At 35.8% G+C, this 15,883-nt stretch overlaps 1 protein-coding gene across 1 annotated transcript; it reads right to left on the bottom strand.

Annotated features, from left to right (window-relative positions):
* Positions 1-5,606: 5,606 nt before the first annotated feature.
* On the bottom strand, positions 5,607-7,457 carry LOC113762623. The gene has a single exon (XM_027306157.1). The coding sequence runs from the start codon at positions 7,321-7,323 to the stop codon at positions 6,007-6,009; it is 1,317 nt and encodes a 438-aa protein (XP_027161958.1). The 5' UTR covers positions 7,324-7,457; the 3' UTR covers positions 5,607-6,006.
* Positions 7,458-15,883: the final 8,426 nt, after the last annotated feature.

Below are 15,883 nucleotides of genomic sequence, written 5' to 3'. Positions count from 1 at the left end.
TTTCCTACCCCCACCTGTAGCAATCTTGCTCTTTTTTCTCGTTTTAAAGGATGTATCCAATCTGATGAGGATACCCTGGTGAATCAACTTGGGTAGTTTTTAAGAAACAACTGCATTGGTTAAGGTAGTACAGATATTCATTTCGATATTATCATAGAAATCAGAACGAAATTTTGCAGATAATGTGGTGAATAAGATATCAGTTGAACGGATATTAACATATATTTTAAGAACTGTATCAGGGTATCAGCTTTGTCTGCTAAAGCCCCAGAAACTATAGTCTGCAGTATGCATAATTAGCCAACATCTTTTAGGAGCCTCCAAACGAACAACGTTGGAAGCAGTTCTAAGGTGCCAACCACACAATTTTCCGGAAAGATGGAACCGGCTTACCTTTGTGGTTTCTGTTAAAGTGGCATGGTACTATAGTATATGTACCAATTGACTTGCTTGCCCAAAAGCTAAGATTTGTTTCTTTGAACATCTGGCTTAGAGTACAAAAGATCCTCCCTTTTAGTGGTCAAGTTGCCAGAGATAAATTTGTTGATTGTTTCTTAAGATCAAATGGGATCTTTTTGTCTCAGAGTCAGCGAATGGGTAGTGCTGATTTTCCACTCCACTTGTAGTCGGGCCATGCGTGCCCTTGCCACACACACACACACTAGTACATTAGGGAAGCTGAACGGCGGTGACTTTGTCGAAATCCTGCAACTCTCTATTAGTTTCTAGGTTGTGTATGACGATACACAACTCAGGAGTAATACATGAATTCAGCGTCACATGCATCTTCAGATCACCTTCCATTTTCGATTGCAAGAAAATACTACTAGTACTTTGCATTACGACTCTGTTTTTACGTCTTCATTCTCCCTTCCCTCTCCCAAAATTACTAACTTCATTCCTTCCGCAACCCTAATCACAAAGGTTGGTATGTGATTGTTGTATACAAGAAACTACAATGTCAAAGGACCCTGCACTAAAATATGCAGTAGAGTTGGATAAGATGAAATGATAAAAAACTTACAATGAAGAGGAGATGGTCATTGGATGATGGACTGATTAACAAAATCCGACTTCTATAACTTCGTAACCACACAAATATTTAATTACAGTTGTTTCTTTTTTCTTTCTTTTTTTTCTCTTTTGGTCCCCCTTTTACCTCAAGGAAAGAACTAGAGAAGAAATGTGAAAAACTGTCTCCAATTTGCTTTCCTTTCCTTTGCTTAGCTTGGCTTGGTGGACATTGAGCCTAGCAAGCTGGCTCAGCTCTGCGTCCTAGCCAAGAAAAGAGTACATTCCTCATAGAACTCCCAAAATATGGGTTCTTTTGCTCAAACTCAAAAGCCATGAATCATGACAATCATAAGCTGTTGCTGCTGCTGCTGCTGCAGCTGCTCATTGATGCATACATACATAGTCTGGCAAATGATGCCATTGCCACAATAATGAAGCAAAGGCTGTCTGTCACTCGGGCCCTTCATCTTATGTCTGGTGTTGTTTTCTTTGCTTTGGTTTGATATGACTGTCTTCATTTCAAGCACTTTTTGCAGGCTTAGAATTCATGGACTTTCAATGGCTAAAGGACCCCTTGGTCAGTACTGATATATATATTCGGTGCAATTTGTGAAAAGGTTCTTCTGAATTCTTCTTGTACTAGATTTTACCAGAAACATGTTCTTTAACCTCGTAACCTCTGCAGGCAACCTCTCTGATGCAGTAACAAACATAGGAATTTGACCAACCTTTTTATGGATGGGTGAAATCTACAGCAATATATTTGTTTTTGCTTTTCCAATCCCTGCAGAGAGTACAATCTCAAGTGTTCATTTTTACTTTTTCTTGGAATTGTTTTCAGAAAAACAGAAACTATCTATGAAGGAGAAATCATTTTGATTGTCAAACTGTTTTGACATACGATGAAAGTGGAAAATAGTTTTGTAACTTTTTTTTTTTAGATCACCACCTTAGTGTGACAAGTACACAGTTAATATGTGAGAGTAAGAGTTGTAGCAAGTCATAAATTATCATTTTCCATTTTATAATATTGTAGTTATGTACTAAAACCAAAAAATGTTCTGGGCTGATATTGCTTTTATATATATATATATATATATATATATATATATATATATATCCAGCATCATCTATCTAACATAGGCCTTACATGTTGGTAGTTTAGGGGTTTCATGTTATATCTTTCATCAAGAATATAGGAAATGAGGCATATAGAAATAATTAGTAGTAATATCTTTGCATACCATTGCATGCTTGATTTATGTAAAATTCTTCAATTTCAATCATACATCTTAAGAAATCATTCAAGTTTGACCAAAAAACTACTGCAATTGAAAGGTTAGATAATCAATGCCATCTTTTATTAGTATTACAAAAAGATGAGTGATGCCAAGATGGATACCTCTCTACGTTAAGAAACAATTCAATGAGATAATGGCGTAAATATATGATTTTGTAACAGATGTCTACCAGACACTTGTTAAAACGTCTAAATTATACTTAACATAGCATGTGAATACATATATTTAACGTATCATTTGAGTGCATATACATTTCCAAAGTATATATACTTGAATTACATTTTATCGAGTATCCACGGACACTTGTTAGACAAATCTAGATACGTGAAGGAAAATTACATTTATCCATCCTATGTTATGGGTGGTCCCTTGAGGGCTAGAAAGTGGTGTTTCTGTGTGAAACAATTATTAATAAACTACTCTGATTTTGCTTTGTGGATTGCTGAAATCTTTGCTGAAACACTATTGGGTGGGTGGCAAAAGCAAGTATACTACAACTTGAAACCTTTTTACCAACAAGAAATGATGATGCAAAGTTTTTCTGGCAGAATGACAAAAAGGGGAAACAACCCTCAATAGTCATCATAAAAGTGGAGAAGGAAAAGGAATAGAATAGAAATGCAAATCTATGTCTCCATCAAGCTTCTTCATGTCAAACTCCGGGAGACAAACCGACCCAATCAAAGCCCAATTAAGAATCCTTCCATTTGGAGCTGCATGAGTTTGCACAAGTTGCAAGTCCAAACACCACAAGTCTTTTTGCTTTCTTCTTCTGATTAGCGTTTATTAGGAGAGAAAACACCACAAGTTGGATTGGCAAAAACACATTTTAGGAAAAAGAAAAATCAAACCTACGATTCAGTCGATATCATTATAGAAATAAAATGTGTAGAAATAAAATGATATAATTATATATTTGGTGCATATTGGATCAGTCGATATCATTAACAGAATTTAAGAGACTAATTTATTGAATGAACATTAACCAAACCTATGATTGAATGAGTCTGCGGGTAGAAGATTATTGAAATGAAGTTCAGTGCTCGAATTCTATATCAAATAGTTTGAGATGAGAAAATGTTCAAATTCTATACCTAACCGTTGGAGACGAAAAAAATGTCGCTAAGACGAAAGAATTAAAAAAAAAGTACTAATAAAAGAAAAACCCCCCGAGTCGTAAAATGTTTTAACTATTAAATAGAAGGCGCGGCTCACGTCAGAAAAAAAAAGTATTGGGTAATAATTAATTAATAAATGCATTGTATTGACATATATCCTCACAGAACTTGCGCAATAAGTTGCGCTCCCAACTAGGGATGTAAGCGAGTCGATCCACTATCAAGTAGCTCGGTCAACGACTTGACTTGAATTCGATCAAATCGAGTTCGAGCCGAGTCTCGAGCTACTCGAATATACTTTCGAGTCGAGTTCGAGTCAGGAATTTGTGACTTGTGGCTTGACGAGCTACTCGTCGAGTCGGATATATTTAATTAATATATATATAATTTAAATAATATATATGTATTATAATTATAAAATGACCGTTATAAATATAATTTATACTGAATTTACAAGTGTACATTTTCTGAGTCGAGTCAAAAAGTTTGATTAGACTCGACTTGATAAGGCTTGACCTTTGATCGAGTCTTATCGAATCGAGTCTCGAGCTTAAAAGAATTTTCTCGAGTCAAGCCTCGAGTTGCAATTTTTAGGCTCGATCGAGTTCGGCTAGGTCGAGTCGAGTTTGAATATAGCAATACTCGAGCTCGACTTGACTCGATTACATCCCTGCTCCCAACCTGTCAGTCCAGAAGCCCAAAACTTGCCAACTCCGAAATTATCAGGATCGGTCTATTTCCACTGGAGAAAGATCATAGAAAAGATAATATCAAGATGACAAAGACAAAACGCTTTGTTTAACCTCCGAAGAAACTTTTCAACGTCTCCCTCAAAAGGACTTTGTATAATTAACCAAATTGGATTACGGTAGGCCCTAATTTATCCAAAAATGATCATCTTTTTCAATCAATCTGAGAATGCATATGCTTTTATCAAGGCTGGCCCTTTGGAAATACAACCAGAAACAGCTACGTGTCCTTGTCACATTTGTTTATTATTCAACACAGCCAATTTTGCAATTGTAGAAGATGGGGCCTAGCCCCATACCTAACAAGGGCTCACCTAGGACAGCATCCATCAAATAATTGCATCAAAAATCTAACATGGCCTCTAAAGCTTTTGCCTCCCATGCATCATGCAGCATGAACAGTTCAATGTTTGATCAATGAGGTTGCACTAGTAGAGTATTTTTCACTTTCTTTTCTTGGCAACTTTTAATCCGTTTGGAATCAAGATTAATTAGAAAAGGGTTTCTTTTTTTCTTGTATTGTTAAGTGAAAATTGTGAAATGATTAAAGGAATTGCCTAAAATAGATGAATTCTAAAAGTAATTGGTAAAACTATTCAATTACGAAAACTTTTAGGGACTTTCGTGTAACTTCTGTTCATGTAGCCATCTCTCACGACCTCAATTGCCCCAACAAGAAAAGAAAAGGAGAAAATCTATTGCATCACCTTTGTAACGGAAAAAGATAACCCCTTTCATTCTTTTTTCCATCTATTGCATCACCTTTGTTTGGATTGCATTTTCCGTCATTTTTCATGGAAAAATTACTGTAGCGATTTGATATATGTGAGGAAAAAAGGTAATAGGGAAATGTGATCACGGAAAATGACAATATTTTCCGACGGAAACAAACAATCCAAGCATGGCCTTAGGACAAAGGTATGGCATATGGAATTAACATCGCTTTTCAGTTGCATCTATCTAATCACAAATTTTAACGTCAATAAGTTCAGGAATCTTTTGGAAGGCATAAAAACAAAAGGATGAAAACAGAAGTAATAGGTACTAGCAGAATTCTCATCCATCATCCACGCCCCCAATTGAGCTGTTATTTTCTGTTACTACAGGATCATTGTAGTTTCTTGAAACAATATGCGTCTCTGCAACAACACGGATGGAGTTACTCTTTCAGACCCCTGTGCATCATCTGCTGCCAAGCATCATGGCTCAGCAGAAAGTTTGTTGCTTTTGAGAGAGATGGAAAGAGACCGCTGTCTCTCTGGGGGAACCACGGGAAATTATTGTGTTACAATTATGCAGCAAGTTGGTCAAATAGATTACAACTACCACTGAAAAATGGTCTACTAAACAAGTGCCAAAAATACCAAAGAAAATGTCAAGAACTGAACAAATAGAGATGAGATCAAAAAGTGATTAGTCGTCTAGAATAGATGCTTTGACTTATTGGAGCTACTAACTCTCTGGTGGATTGTTCATCCAGACAACAAACAGAAGAAAATTGTGGATCTAAGGAATAGTTTGCCAAGAATGGCTAAACAAATCCATCACAATTAATCAACAAACTTCTTCTATTTCCAACCTTCTAACGAAGAGATCGCCATCAAATTCGTAGTAGAGTTAACTACATACATAGGCAGATCCCAAAATTACACTGAAAAGTGAAGAAGGCACAATTAAAAAGAAAGTTTCTATACAAACCCCACTTTACGGTTTTTTTTTTCCCAACTAGTAATAATTTTCAACCCCATGAAGGATAATCTAATCTAATGATCATAGATTTTTTTTTTAAACTTATTTTACATAATCTTCTTCCCCTTTTTATTTTTACCTTGAAGAAACAGGGTTCAAAGCTCTAGCAAAACCATTCATGGCACCATAACTTTTGGAACTAAATCCCAAACAACCAAGCAATCCTTGCCTATATGGCAAGAATGTCTTCTTCCTCATCTCCTCAGCTTGAGCTCTATTGGCAGTATAATGCAGTTCATGAGGTGATGGAGGAACCCTTCTCTTTCCAACCCCATTTACCGCCACCTTCTTCTTCCCATCTTTTTGGCCGCCAGTGTGTTTTGCTCTTTTCCCATCTGCAGACTCTGTTGCCAACAAATCAGGTGAAACTGTTGCTGCACCTGTGGGAGCGGCCTTCTCTTTATCTTTATCCTTAGGAGAGGAGGAGGAAGAAGAAGAAGAATGAAGTGATGGGAACTTTGTTGGCATTAATTTCTCCATTTTGATCTTGTCTTTAACAGGTGAAAATGACAGAGACCCCCAAAACTTGTGCCCATTATTTCTTCCTTCACTCTTACTCCTATAGAGAAACTCCTTCAAGAAAACCCATCTACTCGAACTCCTCCCCACGGATGAAGATCTCGAGGACGCACCAGACTCGCACGGGGTCGTCTCGCCCGAAACAGCTTCTTCTTCCTCGCCATTTTTAGCAGCAGCCAGCTGCTTTTTGTCCTCGAAAATTCCACCTGATCTATCAACCTCAAAATCGGCTCCATCGTGCCACCCGAATGGGCTCGAGCTAGTCCTCAGGGGCGACATAGATCTAGTCCTCCTCCGCAAGGATCTATCCCGCATCTTCGCCTCTCTTCCTCTAACAATTTCGTCAACTTCATCATCAGCCACATCTAAATCCAGGAGCGGGGCTAAAACTTGAGGTCTCTGGAGGTGGGAGGACAGCTTCATGGGCCGGATCTGGCCGTTCAAGAAAAGCTCGTCAGCGGAGCTCATGGATCCGGCCGATGAAGTCCCATTGGTGGAAACTTTACTGGCTGCGAAATCGAACTCGAATGAGCAAGTGGAAGAAGTAGGGGAAACTTCAGGTTGGGAAGACAGTCCTAAGTCGTTACTGTTACAACTACTCATAGCCGTAGAAAGCATGAAATGCATAGGACTCGCCGGAGCACTGTAGTAAAAGCCGGTGACGGGTGCACCCTGGCCGCGGCCGGGGCTAGAGGGTGCACTTACGTATGGGGTGGAGCAAGTGCTATCAATGTCATAGTAATCGGTGAGCATGTTCATGGGCTCATTCATTGCGGTGGTGGGATCACATTTCTCGAGTGTTTGAGTGGCGGTGGAGGAGGAGGAGGAGGTGGTGGTGGGAATTTCGAGTTCTTGATTTTCCGGGAACAGCATTTTTTTTCTGTGAAAGGGACTATAGCAGAAGGGGAGTGGGGAAGGGTGGTGAAGCGTGCAAAATAATGGGGGGGAAGGATGGGAGGACGGTTACATTAAGGAATAGACCTTGAATGTTCGGATTTATATCGTCAATGCCACTGCTGTCTTTTCAGATTTCGTATTGTTTTACTGTAGTAAATATTTGTACCTTTGCTGATGGATATGATATCATTATGAAATGTTCATTTACTGCGACACACAGTCACACGCCCCCACTTTTGCCTCTGAGTAAATGATGTGTTGATTGCTGTGCAGGATTTTCTTTCTTCCTCTCTTTCTTTTTTTTTTTTTTTCAAATCCTTTTACTTTGGTAATTTTTTTTGTTATGATAAAACTAGAACGACAAATGAATCGAATAAATTCAAATTTTGATCTAATCGAATTAAATCTCGATTCAATTTTATCAAGCTCAAATTCAAACTTGAGATCGATGAATTTTTAATGTAAAACTCGAATTTAAATTAGACGAAAGTCGACAGCAATCGTTCATATGCATGTCACCATACGGTGGTTCTAAATTTATACTCCCTCCGTCCCACTTTGATAGTTCTGTTTCTTTTTTCACACAATTTATGAAAAATTAGTTAACTTTGTTGGAAAAGTAAATTTAGATTACTATTTTCCTAAAATACCCTCACATTAAATATGGTACAACTTTATGGGAACTTGAATTAATGGTAAAAAAAGAATCAACTCTCATTAAATGTGGTAGGTTTATAGTAACAACTACTTACATTGAATAAGGGTATTTTAGAAAAATTAAAATACAATTACATTCTTCAATTGGAAAGTGGACTATAATTTAGGACAGATGAAAAAGGAATACAGGACTATCAAAGTGGGACGGAGGGAGTACATCTTTGTTTGGTTGAGGGTCATTTAGGAAAAAAATTTTCTTAGAGATTTTGAAAACAAGTTCTTTTACAATCTTTATGTCTTTGTGATCAATTTTTTATTTACTACTATATTATGTTTCAAAAAGTACCATAAAAAATTATGAAGTATTTGCTTTCTCATACTACTTTGGCACAATAAACACTAAAAAGGAAAGGGCAATAGTCTAACTGGGCCTATGGGAATAACAAATAATTTTAGGACAACATAAATGGTATATTGAGAATAATTAGGGGGTGATAAAGAAGACATTACTGAGTATCAAGAAAGATTGTGGACTTGTGGTACTCTAACTTCCAGCAAGCTATTAGCTGATTAGCATTTTATTTTAGTACTGGGAAGCACATGGATGATTTCATTGGCATGATTTTATCCCACTTTTTTTTTTTTTTTACCCCAGTGGATTGTTTAGATTTCTTGGCATGATTTTATGTCTTTAATTGAATCAGCACCAATTCTTGGGAACATCTTTTCACCACAACCAAAACACAACAACAAAGTCATATGCGGTTAACCTAACACCAAACATAGGTAATGAATGCTGCTACGCCTTGATTTACCGAAAGGCAAAATTAAACCCAAGACAAAGAAGGTGTTAGCATAATTACACCTAAAAAAAATGTGGCGAGGCAGAATTATGTTGCTGAAAATTTCAGCAACATTAGCGTGGTTGAATACATCCTCAACAATGTTCTTTTCATTTTTATTTTTATCAAAATATTAGCATTACTATTAAGGGGTTTATCTGATACTTTTCAGAAAATCGAATGTTGGATAATCAACAGAAATGTTGCCAACGCAAGCTAGTTTAGTTGCAAAAATGACCTACTTCCTTACAAAAGGTCACTTGTTCGAATCCCGCCACTCATGTGAGAATTATGTTAGTAAGTGATCCGTAAGAAATTTTGTAAGCATCTTGTGAAAGACATAGAAGTGTGTTCTGACTCTTGACTAGGGGTGTGCATTCGGTGCAAATTCGATAATTCGGTGCACTGAATTCGGTGAATTCGGTTATTCTACCTGTAAAAATTTAAACCGTTTTTAATTCTGAATTGAGTATAACCGAATTCATTCCGAATTGAATTTGAAATCGGTTATGAATTCGATAAGAATCGAATTTGCTCACCCCTACTCTTGACAGTGATCGAAGTTAAACACACTCAAACTTCATATTAATTAAAAAAAAAAAAAAGTCTTGACCTCGAGGTGGGGGCACGAGAAATCGAGAGCGTACCAAGCAAATCTTTATTAAGTGTATATTTCTCGATAAATTTGTACCATGTACTAGGCTACTAGCTATGCAATGTAAGTTGTAGCATAGTATAGACTACAGTGTGACAGATGCAAATCGGAGGTTTTGCTGGAATCCAACGCTGGAAACTTATCCTCAAAAGGGAAAAAAAAAAATGCATTAGTATGATGCAATGCTAGCAAGAAAGAAGAGATGGTATGAAAGAATTAAAAATGGTGGACATAGAGAGAAGAGTAGGGATCTTGATGGGAAAATGGGAAAGTGCAATGGACCACTCGCCAGAGACATGCCTGCAAACAATCAGAGGCCGGGCACGTTCTTAATCTCTCCTAATCAAGTCCCAACCCTTCCCCCCTTTTCTAACTCCTCTTAACTGCCACACCACAGTTTTCTTACCCCTGCATATTTGCTAGGTTTCATGTGCCTTGCTCTCATCTTCTGTGCACATCATTATGCTCATACATGATGATGCACGTCAATCAAGATCTTAGGACTGTTTGCCTGTCTCTTTTGAGACAAATCAAAGAGCCACCTTTGGCCCCTCGGGGTCAGCTCGGCTGGTGAGCCTCGGGGTAATCCTCGGGGTGGCACAGGTTCGAGTCTGGCCTCACATACCGTCTGGGTGCTCTTGGGGGGCGGGGTACTTCAGGCGCAGGAGATTAGTCGGGCCGCCTTCGGGTCTTGACCCGGACACTCCTGTATTGACAAAAAAAAAAAAAAAAGCGCCACCTTTGTGGTAAACCCTTCTTTTTTGTTTTTTGGGGTACAAGTGAAGAACATAAAAAGAGTTGCACTTGTGTTGCTCTTCTCCTCTTTTAGTTAGTGATGCATCTTCAAGGGTTTCATCGACATGTCCTTCTTAGTTTTTTGTAACTAGTCACAAACATTAATCTGAAGTTATGGTTTAACGTTTAATTATAATATAACGTTCACAAGATGAAATAATATTTGTAGAGTTCTACAGAATAATTCAAGATCAAACACCTCATCGACCTCTACATAAATGGCAACTTAGGACGTTTCTTCCTCCTAAAGGAAAAAGTTTAAGAAGATTCTCATGACATGCATACTAGAATTCATGTATCAACAGAATAATTTTGAAGTTTGTCAAAGTTTTCTTATATCTAGAGTGAATGTGAAGTACTATAAAACTTCATATCAGAAAAGCTTTTTATATGAATGACCATAGTCATTGATATTAGTTCAAAGTTATTCCCAAACAATTTGAGTAGTAATTTGGTGGTTTAGTCATACAAACAAGCCTTTGTGAATGGCATTATGCATTAATAGACAACAACATCATCATCATCACGAAGAGAGTAAGAAATGGAATGCATCATCATTCACACATGTATGTATGTGAAACAGTAGCTAGGGAAAGTGGACACATGCAATGGAAGAAGCCAAGAGCTCCTCCATAGGATTCTGACTTTTTGGGGCAGCTAAATCGAGGTGGGCATTGCTCTAATTAATAATTAATCATTGGTTGGTAGAATAAAAATGTCTAGTAGGCTTCCTTAGTTTAGTTTATATATCTACTTACTTTGTTGGCTAGTAACCATAAAAAGAAATTATTATTGGCATTAATCTGCAAACATTACAGAAAACAGCCTCTTTTTTCCAGTTCTTCTCTAACCAAGAAAGCAGATTCAGGGATCCATAGTAGCTTGCTGCAGAGGAATCTCATTGAGGCCAAAGGGCACTTGACACGTAAAATATGGCCCTTGCTGTTTACATTAATTATTATTATTATTATTTTAGCTGTTTTGTAATAAAATTAACTAACTTTATCAAGTTCCAAGTCCCACTTGTCAACACCAACAATGGAATGACAGATTATATTATTTGCAAGTCAGAGACTCAGAATTACTCTCAAAACACATGGTTTAATGTTACATTTGGGAACAGCCAAAGCATGTTTTAGAGCGAAAATGTACAACAGAATTATTATCTTTGAAAGAAGTAAAGTGATTTAATTTCTATGGTTTCCTCTTCTATGGCATTTTATCTGTCCAAATACATTTGCCTGTCTCAACATAGAAATGGTAATCAACCCTTCTTCATTTAACTTTCAAAGGATTCTCTAAAAAAACTTTTACGTTTTTCGTAAACATATTTTTCGATTATCTTTTTAACTCGCATACATCAAATCAATAGAGTACATTAACCTATAAAATACTTTATAAAATAGCAATCCAAATGAGGTTAGTTTTTTAATAAAAAAAATTTCACGTTTACTATGAACACAATTTTCAATCACTTTTTAATTTCACATATATCAAATCGCTACAATACATTTCTCTTCAAAAATTTCAAAAAATAGCAATCCAAATGTGCCGGACTTGGAAGTCTCCTTTCACCAAGGATGTTTTCTAATAATATATACCAATTTTTTCTTGCAACTAATATAAGATTAAAATTAATGGAATCAGATTTTAACATATTCAAACCGTTTAATAACTAAAAATTAGACATTTGAATTAATCTAAATTTTCTAGACAAAGTTTGTTCTCAAAATTAAGTAATAAATTAATTACTTATCACTAAATATGATAGGCACTTATATATATTAGATTTAATATTTAACAATTCAATAACTTAATGGATTCAGACATTACATTTCAGATCTCAAACTTCAATTTTCAGACTCTAATTTCATCAAACGCTTCCTAAATAGCGGATTTCGGTATATGAGTACCCATCACTTAGGAAAAAGAAATAATACCAAAAATGTTTCTTGAAGAAAGGCAAGCTGTGGCCAGAGCAAGCGGGTCGTCTGCCTGCCCTAATTAGCTGTGGAATAGTACTCTTTGACTGCTGAGTGCTGATGGTTAGGGAGCATCCAGAGAACGTACTGCTTAATTTCAGGGACAGCATATGCAAAAGAGAAGATAGATGGTCCTTTGAAAGAACATTTTTCTTTCTTTCTTTTTTTTTTTTTTTTGGTTAAAAGTAGAATAGTTATGGTTGTGTAGCAGAATCTTAGGCCATGCTTGGATTACTTGTCATTTTCCGTGTTCACATTTCCCTATCACCTTTTTCCCTCACATATATCAAATCGCTACAGTAATTTTTCCATGAAAAATGACGGAAAATGCAATCCAAACACAATTTTTTCATTTTCATTTTTTTTGGTTTAATATCAATGTATATAAGTTGGTCAAAAAAGTTACAACAATTAGTTTGTTGAAATAGTATTCAGGGTTTAGCTTTTTCCTATGGTATTTGATCGCCCACTGATTTTAGAAAGTAGTCTACTTTTTATGTGTTACTATATTTGGGGTTTGGGACAAATACAGTTAAGATTTGAAGCGGTTGAGAGGTACAAATTGTTTATTTTATATGATTTGGTGTATACTAATGTCAATTTGTTCTAAGAACGAATTTTTTTGATGTATACTAACTCAATACATGAATACAACCATGTCTATAAGCGTATTTTGAATCTTGAAAGAAATATGACAACTATACTAATTTGGAATATTATTTGGAATAATTACTATAGCACTTTTTGTGATGTGATGTATGCGAGATAAAAAGGTAATTGAAAAGATAAAAAGGTGTATTGAAAATTATATTTGTGATGTAAGCAAATAATTTTTGACCGTTACTTGGCTATCCAAACACACTCTATATCTGAGGTAGCTACTTGTAAGTTAAACAAGTAGACACATATTGTTTGGATACCTCCATTATTTCAAATAATATTTTACCTGTATCACAAACACATTTCCCAACCTACCTTTTTATATTCCCAATCACCTTTTTATCTCACATACATCACATCACAAAAAGTGCTACAGTAATTATTCCAAATAATATTTCAAATAATACACCATCCAAACAATTTGTTATGGTAGATTCATAATGATTTTGAACTGAAAAAAAATGAGATTTGAGCTTTTCGGCCTTAAAAAAAATAGAAAATGACCAATGGAAAAAACACATAGATACAAGTTTGTTTGATTGTGAATATTGGGAAAAATTTGTGAGTTCTTTGAGAATATTTCGTTAACACATTTTTAATCTACCTGCTCGTTCATATAATACATCTCAAAAAAGTGTTATAATAATTTTTTTTATCCTAAAAATGCGAGCCAAACACAATTTCTAATAAAATTGTTCATCAATGATGGTGTCTTACTCAAATTTTGTGGTGAGCAAGACACTAAAGGTTACTCTATCAGCGTTGGATGAATGACAACTATGCACAATTTGAATTTGAAATTCTACTTTTGCATATATGTCATGAATCTAACGATGATAGTGTATACACCGTCAGTGTAAGAAAGATTTACTCTTATACTTAATAGAAAAAATTTTCAAGTTTCTCTTATTTCTTTTCTTTCTTTGGTTGGCTCTTTGTTCTCAAAAACTTGTACTTACAAATGAAATAATTCCTATTTGGATTGCTATTTTCTTAAGTTTTTATAAAAAAATATACTATAACGATTCGATATATGTGAGATTAAAAGGTGACTAGAAAATATGTTCATGAAAAACGTAAAAAATTTTTGGGAAAAAATAGCTTTCAAATCAATCTTCCTAGTCTTGAATTAATGTCATAGCAAATTTGGTTTTAATTATTAAATTAAATTATCCTTCCAATCAACCTTCCTAGTCTTGAATTAATATTGACATGTGAGGATACAACAAGAAAATTTTCTCTGGTATAAACATTGTGACTGTAACATTATCTATTAACTTTTGGAAAAATAGATCATGAATAATGTACTGCCTATATAACCCGTTTGGATTGTTATTTTCTAGAGTTTTTTAGAAAAAGAAATACCATAGCTATTTGATGTGTATGAGATACAAAAAATTGATTAAAAAATACGTTCATGGAAAACGTAAAAAAATTTTCAAAAAAAAAAAAAGGCAATCCAAGATAGCACTCTAAGCAATAAGGCAAAGAAATGATGGGATCACGTGATATGTTGGCCGGTTAACCTACCAATATTAGAAAATGGCACGTGAGCCCATTTGGCAAAGTATGACCATTCTGTGTTCATCTCCACAGCCATCTTCTGCCATCCCATTACACAACACAGCCATAAAATACATGTCTGCAATAAATACCACAAACATCAACTTGCTCATAAACAAACATTTTGCTTGGAATTCATGAATTTAGAAGCATGTGCTTTGATTTGTGCCCAAGTTAATGATGCCAATCACAAAGGGCTTCTTGGAAGGATCACTCCCCTAAGGCAACATTTTGTCCTAGATTCCATCATCATCTCTCCAAACCATATAGTAATTCTTTCCAGCACCTACTACTTAAATGTTGGACCACAATTCAACCTATAATTGCAGTGAAGTTCTATTTGTGTACCATTTGGCTCAGTCCCATTGGTGATTGGATACCCCTAGCAAGTCATTTCAAGAAATTCACTCCCATCTTCTTGCTTATCCATTTTGACATTCTTGAGCCTCAACAAGTAGGTGCCATTCAGCCAAAACCAAGTGCTATTGAACCCTCCTAACCATCTATTTTCAAGGTATATTAAAAACTCGTTTACATCAAGTTATACCCATATAAAAAAATGTTGAAAATGTTAAATTTGATGGTCAAACTTTGCAACTTGACTAGTTTTCCACCTCCTCTAACTCTAAGCGATGGTATCACATTTTGACACGTACTAGGGCGGGCCAAAAGAAAGCGATTCTCTTGATAATGAATGTTTTTTCTTTTTTTTGTCCTTCCTTTCATCAGAGCATGGCTACGACTCCTCAAGTATGCAAAGACTCAGCCTCAAACCATTGGATCTACAAGGATTTGGTTAACCACCAGCACCAAAACACTTGAGATTGTGTCAATTGTCAGGTTAATATGGTTCAACCGTGTAAATCAATTATTCCCATTTATGGGAAAAAGAATCACTACTACACCCAAATTCAACCTGACCAATCCCAGCCAAACACCCCACATGGCCGCCCAAAGAAGGACAACTAGAATGATTAGTCTTCTACAGTGTACCCTTCTAGTTATCTTGGGGCTTGGCTCATCATACATATGTCATGTCGAATCCCTCATGTCTGCTAGGCACAGCCTAACACAGTTATACATCAAAATGATTTTTCAATGTCTATAACCTGCATGATATTTTATGATCACCAGTTCAATCTTTTTTCTTTTTACAAAGAATTGGTTTTACACAAGGTTGTAATATTTGAGCCAGGTTGTAAAAGTCTTATAGTAGAAGATACGGACGGAACCTGTAATGTCACTGTTTATGAGGTCCTATAACGAAAGGAAGTTAGGCCTAAAAAGGGTTTCAAGAAATTTCAGTAGTGCAGTTCTACCCAGGGAGACAACAAGCAATGAAGAACGGTGAAGTTACAATCAAAATGCAATCTGCTCAAGTA

The sequence above is a fragment of the Coffea eugenioides genome, chromosome 2 (genome assembly GCF_003713205.1).
Source record: "Coffea eugenioides isolate CCC68of chromosome 2, Ceug_1.0, whole genome shotgun sequence".
Lineage (NCBI taxonomy): Eukaryota > Viridiplantae > Streptophyta > Magnoliopsida > Gentianales > Rubiaceae > Coffea > Coffea eugenioides.
This window is presented reverse-complemented; position numbering and strand designations above follow the sequence as displayed.

Excerpts from the sequence above, each read along its gene's own strand:
- LOC113762623 (XM_027306157.1), bottom strand. The coding sequence starts at position 7,323 with ATGCTGTTCCCGGAAAATCAAGAACTCGAAATTCCCACCACCACCTCC.